Source organism: Pongo abelii, chromosome 7 (assembly GCF_028885655.2).
Source record: "Pongo abelii isolate AG06213 chromosome 7, NHGRI_mPonAbe1-v2.0_pri, whole genome shotgun sequence".
In the NCBI taxonomy this organism is placed as follows: Eukaryota; Metazoa; Chordata; class Mammalia; order Primates; family Hominidae; genus Pongo; species Pongo abelii.
In genome coordinates, this window is record NC_071992.2 from 21,139,419 (window position 1) to 21,159,363 (window position 19,945).

Below are 19,945 nucleotides of genomic sequence, written 5' to 3' on the forward strand. Positions count from 1 at the left end.
GAACAGTGTGAAGGTGTGAGAATCAGGCCAAATCTATGGTATCATGGAAAACAACTGATTCTCTGACCTTTTAGCAATTGCTTTTCAGAATAAATAGCAGGTGTGGGCTTGTTGCTTATCATTTCTCTCTTTTAAGAGAGGTGCTGTGTTAGCTGAGCTATTCCTTTGTTGGATCTTGAATAACTGGAGGTTTGCTGCCCTTAATATAGTATGGGAAAGTCCTCTGAGTTTGAATCAGTATCAGCAATGATTACTTCCTTGTCAGGGAGTGAAAGCGGGAAAGTCCTAGTTAGTTAATTTCCTGATTTCTATTTCTTCTACCCCGGCTCCACCAGGCTCCTTCACTTCACAGTAGATTATGTCAGATACCCACAGATTAGGAGTCACAGACTGAACCAGCCCTCATTTCACAGATAAGGAAACTGAGTCCCAAGGAGGCGAGGTGACAGCGTAGAGTCACACCGCTCATTAGAGGCGGAGCTGGGAGTTGAGGCTGGAGTGCCTCTGGGTGTCTTGGGTGCACTGTGCTAAGCTTGAGTTGGGGTCTGAGAAAGCCTTGGAGTGGGGGTTAGGGGTTGGCAGTTAGAGGGTGAGGGGGACAGGTGATTTACACCAGTACCATTCAGCAGCGGCAGAATGGCCACATCGTCAACGGCCTGACCACAGATAGTTGTTGGCTGGGTCCTCCAAGTATTCTTGGAGGCACAAGGAAGCCAGTGTCTTTCCTTCAAGATGAACTAGTTAATTTTAATGTTAGAAATCCACGTTTGCTATAAAAAGTAAAACAAAACAACATAAAAATGGAAATAATGTGAGCATTTCATCACAGAGGTGCCATGAACCTCCTTGCACATGTGAGAGGCTGTGCTTTTTGCGCTGTTCTTCGTGTTTGTTTGGAAGGGGAAATTGTGGAGACGAAGTGGATGACTAAGTGCAAGGGGAAATGGAGGGGACTAAGTGTCTGGTGAATGAGTGGGTAAACAATGTCCACACCTGCGCCAGTGTGACAGTCGGTTCCTTGCTGTCCTTCCTGGCTGGGGTGTGTGCACCTGGCCTCCCCTAAGCTTAGCTATAGTTGACCAGGAGGAGGCTTCTGCCCTGTGTCAAGCACCATCAGTTCAGCGTTTCTGTTGCTGCAGGAATTTGCTGGCTTCCATTCTGAAATTTCATACATGGCACCACATCCTGCTGTTCTGATTCTGGGCACACAAATAAACTCACAAAAAGGCCTCTGTGTTGTGTATTACAGTGAAGCTGAGTTAGAGCTGGACTGCCCGGCTCTGCCGCTTACCAGCTGCTGACCTGTGCTCTATCTTCCTAATCTGTGAGATGGGCATAGTGATGGGCTGGACGCGAAGGGTTATTGTGAAGATTAAGCGAGTTAACACATGTAGAGTGCTTAATTAAGATGGTGCCTGGTACAAGAAGTGTTAGCTGTGTTATCAGGAATATGCAGGGCGGAGGAGCCAGGAGGAATGTGACTTTGACACTTTAAGGGTTTTAGATTTTAGGATCTACCAACGCCTTGAGTAGGATTCACCGCATTCAAAATGGGGGACACAGCAGAAGTCTCAACCCCAACTGAACTGTTCATCTTCTGCCGTGTGTGATTTCTGCGAAAACCAACCATTGAACATAAGGACATTTACTGGAATGTCAAGGAGTCATTCCGTCTCGTTTCTTACCACTTATCTCGGAGCTTGTGGATTTCATTGGCTCTACCCTTTCAGAAGGTGCTAGAAACAAAAAGTCAAGAAATCTTGACAAGACATCCTTTTTTTTTTTTTTGGCTGTTCAAGGCTGTAAGGGTATCTCAATGCAAAATACAAAGTTGGCAAGTGGACCTGGAAAGGGCGTGACATTACTTTTAGTCCTTTAAAATTTTTCTCCTAATGTTTGGTTCCATTTGGATTCTGGTGGTTGAATGCTGCCGAGATGATAGGTTGCAGTCAGTAGGGATAGGTGTAGTTTCATCAAGGGCCTGGCTTCACAATGAACAGTCAGCGAATCTAAGAGCTGCGTATGCACACCACTCTGTGGTAGCCTAGCTGTTGAGCGTGCTTGTCTCAAAAGACAGGTGTAAATCAAGGAGCTACTTTGCGTGGAAGAGGAGGAAGACGGGAAGCTGAAGGAGGCCCCCAGGTGGTGAGAGGGGCAATACACATCTAGCTGTATCAATGACAAGGTGAACGAAGAGAAACCAACAACACTACGATGGCCATAATATAGCTAAGTGACTTGTCTGAAGTTTAAGAGTGTTTGAACATAGTATGGAGAAACAAGATATTTGAGAGCACATGGCAAGGTGGTAAGATTATTGAGGTGTTATTATAAACAACAAATTATTGGTCAATTTCTTTTTTTTGTTTTTTTTCTTTTTGAGACGGAGCCTCCCTCTGTCGCCCAGGCTGGAGTGTAGTGGCGCGATCTCGGCTCACTGCAACCTCTGCCTCCTAGGTTCAAGCGATCTCCTGTCTCAGCCTCTTGAGTAGCTGGGATTACAGGCAGCCACCACCATGCCCAGCTAATTTCTGTATTTTTTGTTTTTTTAGTAGTGATGTTGGTCAGACTGGTCAGATTGGTCTCGAACTCCTGACCTCGTGATCTGCCCGCTTCGGCCTCCCAAAGTGCTGGGATTACAGGTGTGAGCCACCACGCCTGGCCTATTGGTCAATTTCTTAGGACACATGTGATTCTGAAAAGTTGTAGTAAGTTTTTTTTCTTATATCTTATTACATCCAATCCAAAGTCTTTTGTTTTCCAGAATAGAAATATTTACATAGTTTCCTTCTGATTACAAATGTATGATGGTTTATGAGACTTAGAAATTGTTTAAAAATAGAAAAAGTATGACAGTGTGGTAATATTTTTAAGCCAATATTTTAAAATAGAAATGTGGAAAGTAGAATGAAACCTCAGTAGGATTTCCAACCCCAGGAGAACTTCTAGGAGGCCACTGTGCACGCTCGCTTTATGGTTTCTCTTTCAAGGAGCCATGCGGTAAAGTCATATAAATCAAGGATCCTTTGTTATGAACCTAACAACCTCTTTATCCCCCTAGTTTATCTGGCCTGTCCATTTAGATTTTATTAAACTAGGTTATCTGGAAAAAGCACACCTAAAACTCGGTGACTTTCCAGAATGTAGATGGATGTTCTCTCTTGCACCTGCCCTGATTTTCATGGCTCTAGTAGGTTATCTGGAAATTACATTATCCTTTTGTGAAGAGGAAAGTACATAATTTTGTTTATTTAATGCTACTTTTTAGGGAAATTGCAGAAAATGCCTGGTGCTCTAGTTTTTATTTCTTCCTTTTTCTTCCTTGAGCATGGCTCTATTTTGGTTTGGTTTGGGATGAGTTACTCTGTGACATCTCAAAAATGGTATTTTCTTTTGAAATAGGTACTTTGCAGAGAGCCTTTTAATTTCTTCCTGTGACAATTTTTTTTTCTTTCTTTTTTCAGACACACAGTTGGTGGTTTGTTAGGCTCTGGGGTAATAATGTGTTTGCTTAGTTGGGAGCGGGACAAACCTCTGTGAACATTTTTTGTTTGTCTGAGATTGACGTGTATAAAGTTAGGGTTTGTTTTCTTTTTTTTGACAAAGTATCTTTAGAAATTACAGGATAGAGGTCATACAAACTCTTAACAAAGCGTGCCTCAGGTTTTCTTCTTCTCTTTTCTCCCTGAACTGTAAAGTGATACTGTGTTTCCTCCTAGCTTTTTTTTTAAACCCGTCCTAGCCAGTGTCCACACATTTTAACACGCTGCCTGAATGCCGGCTCTTTCTTTCTGCAGGTTCAGTGAACAGCATTTTGGACAGGACATTTGGTGCCAGGTCTGAGAAGCCAGTTTGCTGAATTATTGTCCCAGTCAGCCAGGATTGTGAGCTGTTTGGGAAATTTCGTGGACAAGCCCAAGTGCCAGCACAGGTGGAGGGACACCTGGAGGCCAGTTTCAGGAACTTTTGCCACAAGTATAAAAGACATCAGAACTGCAAAGATGCTGAAACAGATACTGTCGGAGATGTACATAGATCCTGATCTACTGGCAGAGCTCAGCGAAGAACAGAAACAGATCCTGTTCTTCAAGATGAGAGAGGAACAGATCCGACGATGGAAAGAAAGAGAAGCAGCTATGGAAAAAAATGAGTCCCTGCCAGTGAAACCCAGACCAAAGAAAGGTAAACTTATCCACGTTTCTTCTGTGGATGTGTTGGTAGAATAGCTCCTGGCTTGCTTTGACAATTTCACACTAGTCACAAGCAAAGCAGGTGCAAGTTGCAGTTTGGTAGATGAATCCTAAATGTTATTGAGAATCTAATAGTGCATTATGTCCACCTGAAGTCTAGACACACCCAGCATTCACCATGGAGTTGCATAGCTGTGAGGAAATCTTTTACTTGAAACCAGACTAACCTGAAGCTGTATTAAAAGTCACTTATGAGGTTTGATTTGAGGGGTATTAAGAAAGGTTTCTATCTCATTTATTGTTACTGGTTCCTAATATTCTACCACTAGAACACAAAGTTCTTGTATCAATATATTTATAGCAATTGTGTTTGCATTTCTTAGACCTCAGAGATTTTTCTTTGAGGTATCTTTTTAGGGAACACCTCCTCTTAAAATGTAAGGAACTGGTATAAGGAAAAAAATCATAATACTGTCTTTTTTTAGTGTGAATGAGTTTCTCAGATGTAAACTTTTCCTCATTATCAAAGGAATCTCTGGTAGTTTGAGAGGGTTCTTTTGAGACCATGGGGGAGGAAATCTTTGTACATTAAGACTTAAAGCAGACAAGGTGCAGTGGCTCATGCCTGTCATTGCAGCACTTTGGGTGGCCGAGGCAGGAGGATCACTTGAGCCCAGGAGTTCTGACCAGCCTGGACAGTATAGTGAGACCTTGTCTCTAGGAAAAAAATTAGCAGGCATGGTGGTACATGCCTATAGTCCCAACTACTTGGGAGGCTGAGGTGGTATAATTGCTTGACCTCAGGAGGTCGAGGCCACACTGAACTGAAATCACACCTCTGCGCTCCACCCTGGGTGAAAGAGTGAGACTGTGTGTCAAAAAAAAAAAAAAAGACTTAAAGCATATACACATACAGACACAGAAAAATACACATTGTCCACCCTCCTCACTCCGTTCTCACTAACCCCCACACCCCCACCTTGCTGTTCACATGCGAAGTCTGTCATGGGTGAATACCAAAGTTGTGAAAACACAGCACACTTTTCAAGGTCACTTGCAGAGGCATCTAAGACCAATCTCTTTTCATGTTTCATTAAACCAGGAAAATAAAATTTTGTAAAATCACATATGGTTTCAAAGATTGAGAAAATGAATCTCATTTGCATCCCTGGTATATGTAGCGTCCTTTACTTTTTACTGTCTTTTATTAAAACTTTTTTCCAATGATGCCTTTATCATGACAAGGAAATAAACAGAAATATGTCATTTCCTCTTGTTATGATCAATACAACTATTTATGAAACACCTCCTGTTTCAGACACTGTGTGAAGCACGTTTATGTACGTAATGCCTAACCTTCACAAAACTTCTGCAAAGTCAGCATTGACAGCCCTGTTTCATAGATGATGAAACTTAGAGAAGTTCATTTGTTTTGTTTGTTTGTTTGTTTGAGATGGAGTCTCACTCTGTCGCCCTGGTTGGAGTGCAGTGGTACAATCTTGGCTCAATGCAACCTTCGTCTCCCGGGTTCAAGCAATTCTCCTGCCTCAGCCTCCCGAAGAGCTGGGATTACAGGTGTGTGCCACCACACCCAGCAAATTTTTGAATTTTTAGTAGAGATGGGGTTTCTCCATGTTGGCCAGGCTGGTCTTGAACTCCAGACCTCAAACGATCTGCCCACCTGGGCCTCCCATAGTGCTGGGATTACAGGCCTGAGCCACCGCGCCTGGCCATGAAACTTAGATAAGTTGAGTAATATATGCAAGGTTATACCACCAATAGATGCCCAGTTCTGTTGGATTTTACATTATTCTGCACTATCCAAAATACAACTTTTCCTGCAACAAAAAGCATGGCCAAACTGAAACATAACTGTTTTGTCTTTCTAAACTGGTTTATGCACCTTCTTGGATTCTCTAGTCAGAGTTTTTCAGATATAATTGGGTCTCTTCTGGGCACCATGTTCATTGTGAACATACCATATATTAGTATGACGGGGTGACCTTGGGGACTGGCAGCCAAAGGGTTCTTGCCACTAGAGTCAATGGCCCAGACTCTGTTAGACTTTGGGTTTCTCGTGTTTGCTGAATTGGTCTCCTTGTGATGACTTAAAATATAATAATTTCAGTTTCCTTGCTTACATTTCTCACTTGTAAGGTTTTGAATCTACCTCTCAGAAACCCTGTGTTAACTTTGTTAGTCAAATGATCATGAGAAAAGTATGTTAATATAAGTGGGGAAAGTTCTATCAATATCTCATGTCAAAAGTGTATTACCCCCTTAAATTGAAAACTTGGAAAAGTATATTTTGCATTAAATTAGTTCCTCTTCTGACTACAGAAAAGGAAAAAGTTACTCCCACTTCCCGTAAAATCACATCACTGCTCTTTCATCTTGCGCTGTCTTTGAAGATAAAGCCATAGACCATCCAAAGCAATGCTGTCACGGCTGGTGCTACCAGAGGTGCTTATCTGTGCTGCAGACCTGCTAAGCTCGTGACCCTTGTGGGTTGACAGGTCACTTGTGCATCTGATCCCTGAAGGCTTGTGCTCCCTGCCTTCCCTTCTCCTGCCTTTCTGGTTAGTACTGGGCTAAGTGCTGCTTTTCCTTAGCAGTTCTTAGCCACACGGTGGTTTTGAAGGTTGTTCATTTCATTAAAAACATCATATGCCACCCCTGCCATTCCTTGACCCCCTCTAGCTTATCACTTAGAAGTTCTTTCATTGTCATCTGGTCATTTTTCACTCTGAATACACAGACCCCTGTGCTTGGTGTTTAGGGATCATCACTAAAATTGTTGTGTATTGTGCATCACAGGACCTTGTCTATTATTCTTTTTTTTTTTAAGACAGAGTCTTGCTCTGTCGCCCAGGCTGCAGTGCAGTGGTGCGAGATTTCAACTCGCTGCAACCTCCGCCTCCCGGGTTCAAACGATTCTCCTGCCTCAGCCTCCTGAGTGACTAGCTGGGATTATAAGCACCTGCTACCATGCTCAGCTAATTTTTGTATTTTCAGTAGAGACAGGGTTTCAGCATGTTGGCCAGCCTGGTCTCGAACTCCTGACCTCAAGTGATCCACCCACCTCCGCCTCCCAAAGTGCTGGGATTACAGGCATGACCCACCGTGCCCGGCTTGTCTACTTTTTAGTAATCTGAAGGCTGAAGTAGAAGGGGCTGAAAAACTATCAGCATGTGAATTTAACTTAGTACTATATGAGAAGATCATTTCTGATTTCTGTAGTGGGAGAATATGATACTTAGGGAGAGAAGTATGGACCTACTCTGCTTGCTGGGGTAGCTAGAGGTCTACAGCCGCACTGTCCAGTGCAGTCACCACTAGCCACATGTGGCTCTTGAGCACAGGAAATGAGGCTAGTCTGGATTGAGGTGTGCTATATATGTAAACTACTAGATTTCAAAGACTTGGTAGAAGGAAAAGAAAATGCCACGTTAATAATTGTATATTCCTTATATATGGAACTGATAATATTTTGTATGTCTTGGGTAAAGTAAAATATTTAAATTAATTTCACCTGTTCCTTTTGATTTTTTTTTTTTTTTTTTTTGAGACAGAGTCTCTTGCTCTGTCACCCAGGTTGGAGTACAGACGCACGATCTCAGTTCACTGCAACCTCTGCCTCCTAAATTCTAGCGATTCTCCTTTCTCAGCCTCCCAAGTAGCTGGAGTTACAGGTGTGCACCACCACACCCAGCTAATTTTTGTATTATTAGTAGAGATGGGGTTTCACCATGTTGGCTAGGCTGGTCTCAAACTCCTGACATCAGGTGATCCACCTGCCTCGGCCTTCCGAAGGGCTGGGATTACAGGTGTGAGCCACTGCACCCGGCCTCCTTTTGATTTTTTTAATGTGGCTACTAGAAAAGTGATAGTTATGGATATGGTACACATTTTTACAGTGCTATAATGGTAGCATCAGCCAGCATTCAATACGTTTAACTTGGTATCAGACCCTGAGCGTTGAGATTAAGTATATTATCTCATTAAATAATCACAGCTAAGCCTGAGGTGTATGTTGCTATTCACACTTCACAGACGAGGAAAGTGAAGCTCAGGGATGTTCACTAACTTGGCCAGGGCAAACAGTAAGTGACAGAGCTCGAATAGATCCTGGGTCTTGTTCTCCCAAAGCCAGCGCCATTAACAAATGAACTACACGTAGAGCTTAACTGGAGCTTAATGACAGTGACTTTAGTCTGAAGCTGCCTTCACTGGACCTTAATGACAGTGACTTTTATGTGAAGGCACCTTGCGCACATCTAAAACATGTGCTCGCGTCAGAAATCTGCCACAGAGCCTTCTTCTTGGGTGATTTTATTGGGTAACACAAACAGAAGACGCCTTCTCTTAGCAACGTGTTTCCCAGCACTTGTTTCATGGGGTCTGTGTCGAGCTGATGGAAACCTAATGCAATGGGCTGAGATCTGGTTGCTGTGCAAGGTGCGGAAGGGGCTCCTCAGTGTGCCCTTGAAACAGACTTGGATTCATACAGCTTTGTTTGCTGCGTTCTCATTGTTCCCAAGGGGGCAGATCCTTTATGCAAAGCCTTCCCTCCATTTTTGTGAAATAATGTTGAGGCCATTGGTTCGTGCTATTGACAGTGTTTGCCTCCCTGCCTTTCCCTTTTGAACTCACTGCATGCAGTAGGGCTATCAGCACAGGGGCATCAGCTGATGGATTCCTTCCTTATCTTGATCAATTCCTCAGCCGCCTCTGGCTCTAGATGCCTCTTGGTGTCTCTCTCTTGGAGTTGCCGCCCAGTCACGAATCTCTTGCTCTGTCCCTGTTTCTTTTTTCTTCTCTGCCTTCATCTTGAATATCTGTATTCCTCAGGGGGTGCCTCACACTGCACTGGTGGTTTGTGATTTTGAGATGAGGCTGGGGGCTCATAGACTCCTTTGAAAATTTACCGAAAGCTTAGAGCTAGGAAAATGCACAGAGACACCATTCTGTGTATAACCTCACAGTGTTCATAGACTCCCTGAAGCTCATTCATAGACTCTCAGAGGTTCACAGATCCTAGGGTAAGGTGAAAGTTCTGATTATCTTCCTAGGGCAACTCTTATAACCTTTAAACGTGAAACATCACCTTCATGCCAGTGACTCAAACCCAGATTGCCAAGCCGGACCTCTCACCCAAGTATCGGTTGCCTGGTGAGCACCTCCGTTCAGAAGACCTGTAAGCCTTGCAAGCTTGATGCAAAACCCAATTCACCAGCATCACTCCACCTCTCTCCAGCGTCTGCTGGTCCTACCTTTTACTCTCTGTGATGCTGGGTGGTATTGCTCTGTTCCCAGTCACCAAAACCAGAACTCCAGGAGCCACGCTGTTTGCTCTCTGACCCTCACCCACCCACCTAGTCTCTGATGCCTTGGATTTTGCTTCATCAGTCCCATTCCATAGAGATTTTCCACTACCAAGATACTGGTCTGTTAGGATGTGCCAAGCATAAGTTTTGTATTCATATGATTTCATTTAATCCTCACAAGAATCCGGTTGGGTAAATTTTGCCCCCTTTATTGTTACAAATAAGGAAACATACTTAGAGACATAATTTATGTGAGTCGGTGGTGGAGTTAGGATTTGAACTCAGGTCCAGTTCAACTCCAAGTCTGTCCTGAACTACCGGCCCTGAGCCCCACTTTTCTGTTCCCCCAACTCTGGGCTTTATAATTTAACTGGGATTGGCTTCCTAGCTGCGTGGTGAACATCTTTTTTGGGTGGCACTGTCAACTTCCTTGAGCCATGGGCTCCACTGATGTCCTCTCTCTATTTTCTAGTTCTTCCATCTGCTTTTCCAGCGGAGGTTCTCTCATTTCTGTACTGCCCTCTGTTTCCCTAGGCTGTAGTGCCTTGCAGGTTCCCCAACTTTCTTTCTGTCCTCATCTCTAAATAAGCATAAAAATTTATTAAAATGTTTAAAAATGGACTTTGATATTAATAACTTCAGGATTCTTACCTATGCTAACAAATGTAGGAAATAATGGGGAAAGCAACGGTTTGAATCATTTCAGGAAGTTCTGATAGAAATCGGCCTTGGCCTTCATTAAAATGAATACGGGGCTAGACCTAGCGTTTTCATCACCCCACTGCTCTGTGGAGCTGGGAAAGAACATGATGGTGACTTCACATCCCTGCTTGCCCAGTGGGGTCCTGTGTGTGGTTGCCACCCCAGCGTCCCTTTTCAGTTGCTCCATTTTCACCCTCCAAAGCATTTCAGTTTGGACTGTATGAGTTAAGCTGGCCTAAACAGGTTTTGCCATCACTCATGCAGAACGGTTTTGAATTCTGGTCTCAGCGTTTACTAGCTCTGTGATCTTGGGTAAGTTATTTAACTTCCTTGAGCCTCAACTTCCTCATTGTAAAATAGGTGAGTAATCACCTGAGCTGATATTTAGTGACAGATAGGGTACGGGCATCAACCAGTTGGAAGGGATGTGGCCTCTGCCAGTCAGGCATTTGTCTTCTGGTTTCTGGGTCAGTTGAGGGGAACCGGGGTGTCCCAAAGGGGAGGCCAGAGGGAAGGAAGATCCACTTGGGACAATATGGCAGTGGTTTCTGGGAGTCTGCCAGCATGGTAACAAGCTTGGTGTTGGTGGGCATCTTGATTCCATCAGCCCTGATGAGACCCCTCTGTAGTTAATATGGAATGTTGCTGTCACTGTCCCCTCTACCTCATAGGAGGCCCTGGTGTTGATTCTTTTTTGCAGCTGTTGGCTCAGTCTTTGGTCTTCTCTTTGTGAGGATAAAGTACATGATTCTCCTTCCCTTTCTCTCTGTTCTCTTCCCCCACATCGTGTGTGTGTGTAGTGTGTGTGAGAGCATGTGTGCATGCCTTTCCCTCCTCTCGCACACGCATCTTTTGCTGTGATTGCCCATCAGATTGGATCCAGTGGGGGTGGAGACCAAGGGCTGACTCCTCAAAGGTGAGTCTTAGCCCTTGATCTCCATCTTAGCTGAATCTAAGGCTGGCATTCACTGCCCCTGAGGAGCTAATCCACACTGATGTCCGCGTCGCACCCTCAGGTGCCCCTGTTGAACCCATTACCTGGGAATAAATCCAACACAACAGTGTTGTGAGTGGCATCACCCTGCAATCTAGGACTGGACCAAGCCCAGCCATCTCCTTGCCAGGGACATGTGTCACCCTTCTTTTATCTGATGTTTTTCAATACTGCCTAGTTAGAGGAGGCCCTGGGGGAAATGTCTCTCAGATCTTAGAGATTTCTCTGCAGAATGAAGTGTGGATGTATCTCTACTTGGCAGTGTGGTTCTGAGCAGGACTGACCCGCCTTTCTAGAAAAATTGGTTTTAGAAAAACACTTCAAGAAACCCCCAAGATAGCAAACATGAAGAGTCCTGCAGTGTATAAACATGATTCAGGGACTGGAAAGAGAAACCCTGTAATTAAACGAAGTGCTATAAAAAGCTCCCTCCTTCACTCACCTCTGATTAAAGAGTGCATGTAATTTTAAGGTGAAGCAGACAGAAAATGCAGAATGCCTGGGTGGTATTCAGGTAGGAAAAGACACGTGTATGCCCCATTAGGCTCCCTGAAATGTACCTTAAGAAAGCACACTTAAGGAGGTACACTGCTTGCAGAAATGTGGTTCTGTGTATCTCCATTTTCAACTTCTCTTACCAGACTGGAGCTTTCCTCAACTCTTTGTCAACACTTTGTTCTTTACCTGCACCTCCTTCTGTCCATCATTCTCTGGGCGTCATCCTTGACGTCCTTACTCCTGCCTCTTCCAACACCCCAGGTATACTCCCTGCCTGTGTTTCCCCCATTTAAAGAAATTGTTCAGCCAACTGTGCTCTTGAAGTGCTCTTTCTGTCCCTTGGGTCTATGGAGCAGTGCCGGGAATATAGCAGACACTCAGTAAATACTTGCTGAACCAATAACGGGGAATCCTCCGTTTCCTCTTCACAATAAACTCCAGAGCACACGCTGACTGCCGACACCAGTTCTCATCATCCCTTCCATCTCGCCTTTGTAGCCTGTCCCCACTGCCTTCCCCAGAATGAGTCTCTCTGAAGTCCGAGGCTGCCTGAGATCTTTCTCAGTCTACATCATCCTCCGTTTCATCTCAGCAGGGCTTGACACTGCCCTGTCCCTTTCCTCTGTCAGCGACATGGCAGGACATTCTCCCTGGTCTCCTCCACTGTTTGGTTATTTGGGGCATCAGAATCCTCCGTGTTTTTCGTTTGTTTATTGTCAATCAGGACTCTCTTTTCCCTCCCCTTTCTTCTGCCCTCTGAATAAAGCACATGCTTTTCCAAAGTTCTCTTCTTGGCTTCATTCTCTCTATGAGCTCATCTGTACCAGTGGCTTCAATGACGCCATCTATAGAGTCATTCCCAAGTCTACGTGGCTAATCTCGGCCTCACTTCTGGACTCCAACTCTGGATTCCAGATGTCAATTGAAAGTCCTCATATGGATTTCTAGTAAAAGTAAAAATAACATAGTCTACGCTTCCAAAACAGCTCTTTTTTTTTTACTCCTTAAGCAAATTAATTTTCTTGTCACTACTTCTGCCTGTCTCCTGCTGTGTTCCCAGTTAGCGAGTTTCAGGATTCTGGCATCATCTTTGAGTCCTTCCTTAAATCCAGTGGCCTGAACCTTCCTATATTCTTGAACACTGTCCTTTCCTATGTCTGCCCTATTTAGGACCTGACTGCCTCACTCCTGGTCTTTTGACCCCTAGTCTCTCCCCATTCTCTCCCCAAATGCTGACTGAACACCCACTACATGCCACCCTGGTCCATCCTGTATATACTGACATGCAGAGCAAGCTTCCTCAATCACTTTCTGATTCTTGCACCATCTGCTCAGAAATATTCATGCGTTCTTCATTGGCCACTCAGATAAAGAATGTGAAAATAATACACTCTGAGCATTTGTCACCTAGCAGGTCTGTGAGGTAGGACTTTCTTACCTCTGTTTACTATAGAAGGAACTCAGGCTTGGAGAGATAAATTGATGTATGCATGGTCTCATAACTTGTCAGGGGTAAAACTGGGATTTTGCTCTAGCTTTCTGGCTCAACTGCAGTACAGGGCCTAAATTTCAGTCCCTTAGCCAGGTGTGTGGGACTCTGTGCCACATGGCCCTCTGCTCCCCTGTGTGATGGTCAGCCTATGCCACACACATGCAGGTGACTTCTGGTGCCCCTCTCGGCCCTGGTGGAGACCCTCATTTCCTATTGGCCATGGCTGCCTGCTGATTCCCTTCTCTGTTCTTTGGTCACGCTATTCTTTGCATCCAGTGTCAAACACACCCTCACTCTCTGTCTAAATCCCATATCCATCCTCCCATACTCAGTACAAAGAACTTGTCGTATTTCTCTTCTGTCTTTCCAGAGCAATCTCTCCATCCCCTGAATCCTCACTGGACTTAGTAGAAAATCCACTGTGGTTATAATGTATGCTGCCCTGGCCCTCCAGGGACTTAGTTCTTTTTTTTAAGCATTCCCGTAGCATCATTTAACACCACCCCCCACCACCTTTTGAAGTTCTAATAATTTTATAATTAATTAAGTATCCATGTCTGCTTCCCACAACTAGAATGTTAGTTTCCTGAGGACAGGGACTACTAGAATGTTAGTTTCCTGAGGACATGGACTAGACTAAGTGTTTACCTGTGTGATATGGTTTGGCTCTGTGTCCCCACCCAAATCTCATCTTGAATTGTACTCCCATAATTCCCACATGTTGTGGGAGGGACCTGGTGGGAGGCAATTGAATCATGGGGGCAGTTTCCCCCATACTGTTCTCATGGTAGTGAATAAGTCTTCTGAGATCTGAAGGTTTTATCAGGGTTTCCACTTTTGCATCTTTCTTACTCTCTCTTTGCCTGCTGCCATCCATGTAAGACGTTACTTGCTCCTCCTTGCCTTCTGCCATGATTGTGAAGCTTCTCCAGTCATGAAACTTTAAGTCCAATTGAACCTGTTTCTTTTGTAAATTGCCCAGTCTTCGGTATGTCTTTATCAGCAACATGAAAATGGACTAATACACTGTGTCTACCTCAGTGCCTGACACGTATTAGATATGTGATGAAAATTCATTAAGTGCATCACCTAACGTCTTGCTCCTTCTCTTGTAGACTCTAGGTTACTTGCAGGGGAATGGGCACATCTCTTTCATCCCTTTCATCCATGTATCACCTGCAGCATCTAGCTCTACATCTTGCTAATAGCAAAAACTCATTTTTTGCCTTGTAGAATGAACTACAATGAAGGCCTTGAGAGTCATCCCCTCATCTGATGTGAAGCCAAGGGTATCCCAGCTAACACTCATTATACTAGAACAACTTCCCCCTCCTCCTACAGCTTCAGGGAGTTCATGGAACCACTTGAAGCTCCTCCAGTATCCCCGCTCTCTGAGCTCATTGAAGAGCTCTTAGAGGTGAAAAGTCAGCAGAGAGACCATTGTCAGTGCCACTCTGTCAAGAGCCCGTTTTTCAGCATCTCACTAACTCTGACATTTCCCATCTCATTCTCTTTCTTCTTGCCACGAGCCACTACTTCTTTATGGTCACTGTGCTCTCTCTGTTCCCTCCTTTAAAGCTTTCTCAACTCTGCTCCTCTCCTTTGCTCTCTTCTCTTTGTTTAGCTTTGAAGCCCCAACTGCTCACATGCAGTTCTAGGATTTCTCTCCCCACCTGCAGCAAGGCCCCTTTTGCCTAAGAGTTCCTGCCCTGCCCATAGCCCATGGCCTCTCTGGAGGCTGTTCTGGGCTGTCCTAGCTGAGTTGCTGGAGTCCCTCTGCTCTTCCTTTTTCTTCCCCTGGCAGAGTGCCACTTGCCATCCTTTCCGGGCATCTTCCTCTTGCTGTCAAAAAAAATACCGACAGAGAACTACTTAGGTGAAGGCTGAGAGGCTGACATAATAAAAATATTATTAGTTGGCCTGAGAGAGTGTAATAAAGGGAGTTTTATGAGGTCTGACAGCTTTCTAAAGTTAACGAACCATCTGGCATTACGTCAAACAGACAAAGAGCTTTCCAGGAGCTGGCACTGGTGCCCAGCCCCATTCGGGCATGGTGGGATTGATCTTCCCCTCCTTACCTGGAGGCCACATTTGCTGTTTCTCCACAGTGAAAACAGTAAACAGGAATTCTTTGGTAGTGCAGAGTCTGAGTCTATTCCCTCTGCCTAGCATCTCTATTTAGAACATACTGCAGGAGTGTCCACTGCAGTAGAAGGGTAGAAAGGGTCAAAAGAAAGCACGACCCTGGCTTTGAGCAGCCTGCTTTGGTAATGTATCCCAAGGCCACAGTACAAAAGTCAACAATACACTGGACAGAAGACACCTTAATTGGAAACCTCCTTTGACTTAGTGTGAGAGGACAAGACACAATCCCAGTGTGGATGTTTTGCTCATCAAACAGGGCCCAGCATGCACACCAGCCAGGTGCCCTCTTCCATGCAGTCAGCACCACTGCTAGTTTGGGGTCTTAACTAGAGGTCCACCTTTGGCCCACAGTTGCCCTGGGTAGGCCTGACAGACTCAGGGATGGTCTCTGTTGGCCTCTCCTAGGTACGCTCCACCTGCCCCCGGTTTAAGGGAGCATGACCGATGTGGCCGCATTTCAGGAGCACTAGGATGTAATCTAACCTGGGGGCCAATTGTAAACAAGAGTTATTTAAGTAGCTTCACCAAGTATCACACTACCTGGTCGCATTATCTTCTCACAGGCTGGTGTGAATCTCTGAGGCAGCCATATAAGTAAATAATAGGCTAGCAATTATAGCAGTTAACCTCTATTGAACTCCTGTTATGTGGCAGGCACTAGGGGAAGAACTTGGCACAGGTAGCTTGCCTACCCACAGCAACCCTAGGTAGTGAATATTGGTATTCCCATTTTGCAGATGAGGAAATTGAGTCTAAAGAGTTTAAGAAAGTTGTCCAAGTCACATAGCTCATAAGTGACAGGGCTAGGATTTGAACTCAAGGTGGTCTAAATCTAAAATGCCTCCTTATCTGAGGCAAGAGGATTGCTTGAAGCCAGAAGTTTGAGACCAGCCTGGGCAACAAAGCAAAGCCCTGTCTCTATAAAAAATTAAAAAAATTAGCTGGGCATGGTAATGCATGCCTGTGGTCCTAACTACTATGATCTTACCACTGCACTCCAGCCTGAGTGACAGAGCAAGACACTATTTCTAAAATAAAATAATAAATACAAATAAAATACAATATAAATAAAAACAAAGTAAAATAATAAAACCTGCTTTTTACCCACCAATGAAGCCTCTGAATGTAGTACAAATGCCACACCCTTGAGCAGCTGTGGAATTCTGGGTTACAGGGAGATAGATTTAAGAGATTATGGTGTGAAGTGCTAGCTCTGTTACCCTGAAGGATAATGCAAACAATGAATGCTTTCTTCTCATTTCAGTTTCTTCATTTATAAAATAGGCATGTGCAGCTGGGCGCAGTGACTCACACCTGTAATCCCAGCACTTTGGGAGGCTGAGGTGGGTGGATCACGAGGTCAGGAGTTCAAGACCAGCCTGGCCAAGATGGTGAAACCCTGTGTCTACTAAAAATACAAAAATTAGCTGGGCGTGGTGGCAGGTGCCTGTAATCCCAGATACTTGGGAGGCTGAGGTGGGGAACTGCTTGAACCCAGGAGGCGGAGGTTGTAGTGAGCCAAGATCACGCCACTGCACTCCAGCCTGGGCAACCGTGTGAGACTCTGTCAAAAAAAAAAAAAAAAAAAAAAGCACGTGCAAAAAACATACCCCTAATATTTTTAAAACAAATATTTTCACTGAAGCTACCTCTCACTGCCACCATTGCCATTGCTACCTACAGATGTTCCTGAGCAGTTAGAAGTACTTTGTCTCATCTAATATATATATATTTTTTCAAAGACCCTAAATACTTTAGTGATGGAAATAGTAATCTATGACTAAAGATATTTGTTCATTCTGAATTTTTTGTTTGTGTGTTTGTTTACAGAGAATGGCAAATCTGTTCATTGGAAGCTGGGAGCCGATAAGGAAGTCTGGGTATGGGTGATGGGCGAACACCATCTAGATAAACCCTATGATGTGCTCTGTAATGAAATTATTGCTGAGAGGGCCCGGCTGAAAGCAGAACAGGAGGCAGAAGAGGAGCTCAGGTATGAGATCTGCAAACCAACCAGAGGCTTAAAGACTCTCCAGACTTTAGAAAACATTGCAAACATGCCTCTTGCTCACAGTATCAGGTGGGAGAGTAGGGTTGGGTTGGAGGGTCACAGAAGTCACTTCGGATTTCTTTGGAAGGTTGATTTAGACTTTTGGTCTAAAGACCTTTTGGATCTCTTTAGAAGGTTGATTTAGACTTTCGATCAAAAGTCTTTGATAGCACTAAAGACCTCATGAAAGTCTTTAGTGCTGTCAAATCAGCTGCTTCATCTCCCTGCTTGTCATTCCAGTTTTGATCTGTATGAGTGTGTGAGTTCCCCAGTGATCACCCGTGGCTGCACTAGAGTCAAGTTAGAGCAATGCAGGCCGACACAGCTGAGTATCAGGAACATATGTGAGAAATGCAGTGACTGTGCAAGCTTCAGGTCTTCCAAGGAGATCACTTAGATCCAGGCGGCTGGATAATCAGGCTCTTTAGGTGCCTACACAGTGCAAGGTACTGGGAATTGAAAGAGAGACAGGGAGCTTCCAGTCTAGGAGGAGAAGTAGACATGTGCACAGCTCACTGCGGCCAGTGCAGGCTGTGATTTGTGCTATAATTAAGGTATAAACAGAAAGTTTACCAAGCATAGGTGGGAACCTATCATTCTGATCCACAGATGAGGTGAAATCTGGACCAAACCTTGAAAGGAGTGGTTTTCCAGCTACAGAAGGCCAGGAAGGAAAGTGCAGGCAGAGGGCTTAACCAAGATGCCTAGACTTGACTACGGATGGTTCTTTGGGGAATGATGAGGTCTTCTGATCATTTGGAATACACTTGGACAACTGCTTCAGAGGGCAGATTTAGGAGTTTGGACCTTATTCGGTGGACGGTGAGGTTTTTCAATAGGGAAGTGACATCAACTGCAGATGTAGGAAGGTAACTCAGAGGGAAACTGAGGCAGGTGATGGCGCTCCTCTCCTGGGTACCTGGGGTGCTCTGGGTGTCCTCCTCTGGCTCTGGGCAGTGATGTTGACAGCCTTACCCTGAGGTGGTGAAGTGGAAATTGGGACAGACATGAGGACCACAGTTCTGTTCCCAAGGGCTAGGGATGCAAAGCAGACTCTGTGGCACAGTGGATGGTGCATTGGACTTTCAGTGGGATGCTGCCCACTAGTACCTGTAACTTTAAAACTATCAATGGATGTATGAAGATAAAGAAATTATTTAATCATCGATTGGAAGGAGATGGTGTGTTCTAATAGGCTAATTTCTAAACCAGGAGTTGGGCAGACCAGGGTTCACATCTTGGCTGTACCACTATGTGGTCTTGGATGAATTACAAAATTTCTTGGAGCTCTTATAACAAAGTGAGGATGACAATGCCTTCCCCACAGGGTTGTGATGAGGATGAAGTTAACGTCTTTACACACCTAGCCAGGGCCCAGCATGTTAGAAGCACTCAGTAAGTGGTGTCTGTTACTGTTTTTCACATAATTTGAATGTCGGCATATGCTTTGGAAAAGCTCTTCCTGTTGAAGAATGTTTTTTGAGAATTTCACTTTTGCCTCTCTTCAGAAAAACTCACTCTGAAGAATTCACCAATAGCTTGAAAACAAAATCACAGTACCACGATCTGCAGGCTCCGGATAACCAGCAGACTAAAGACATCTGGAAGAAAGTGGCAGAAAAGGAGGAATTGGAGCAAGGATCTAGGCCAGCACCAACCCTGGAAGAAGAGAAAATCCGAGTGAGTCCTTCCTGTCTGTAGATGTGCGGGATTTCATCATGGGGGAGAAAAAGCTATTGAGGCCACAGAGACTTCTGTGGCTGAGTGTCAGGATCTTCCAATGGCTTTCTTGGGAGAAATGCCTCCTAACTTTAAGATCCTCCAGGGCGGGCACGGTGGCTCACGCCTGTAATCCCAGCACTTTGGGAGGCCAAGGCGGGCGGATCACAAGGTCAGGAGATCGAGAGCATCCTGGCTAACACGGTGAAACCCCGTCTCTACTAAAAATACAAAAAAAAAATTAGGTGGGCGTGGTGGCAGACCCCTGTAGTCCCAGCTACTCGGGAGGCTGAGGCAGAAGAACGGCGTGAACCTGGGAGGTGGAGCTTGCAGTGAGCTGAGATTGCACCACTGCACTCCAGCCTGGGCAGCAAAGCGAGACTCCATCTCAGAAAAAAAAAAAAAAAAAAAAAAAAAAATCCTCTTGCTCGTGTCGCTTGGGGGATTTACCTTCCATGCTACATCATGAAAAATAAAGCACCCCTATTTTGTGAGACTGAAAGTAACAAGCAAGAACGCTAGGAATGCAATTTGGCATTTTAAGATATTTTCAGGTTCTCCTCAATGCTGCCCCATTATATGTCTTCTGTTACAGCAGAGGTTGGCAGACATTTTCTGTAAAGTGCAACATAGTAAATGGTTTAGGCTTTATGGGCCATGCCATCTTTGTCACAGCTATACACAAATGAATGAGCATGGCTGTGTTCCAATAAAATTTTATTTTCAAGGACAGGCTGAGGGGCAGATTTGGCCTGTTCATGATTTAGATTACATTCTACTGAGTCTTCGCCTTTTTGTTGCAGATTCTAAACATCAGTGCCTGTTGGG

The 19,945-nt window shown here is 44.6% G+C and overlaps 1 protein-coding gene across 4 annotated transcripts in view; it reads left to right on the forward strand.

The window, feature by feature from the left end:
- Nucleotides 1-19,945, forward strand: part of SH2D4A (SH2 domain containing 4A) — an 82,406-nt gene that overhangs the window by 2,635 nt on the left and 59,826 nt on the right. For all 4 annotated transcript variants that reach the window (XM_054561293.2, XM_024251461.3, XM_024251462.3 and 1 more), the window contains exons 2-4: nucleotides 3,798-4,182; nucleotides 17,179-17,341; nucleotides 18,907-19,078. In XM_054561293.2, the coding sequence (XP_054417268.2) occupies nucleotides 4,002-4,182; nucleotides 17,179-17,341; nucleotides 18,907-19,078 (516 nt within the window). In that variant the 5' untranslated portion in view covers nucleotides 3,798-4,001. The remainder of the gene's footprint in view (nucleotides 1-3,797; nucleotides 4,183-17,178; nucleotides 17,342-18,906; nucleotides 19,079-19,945) is intronic.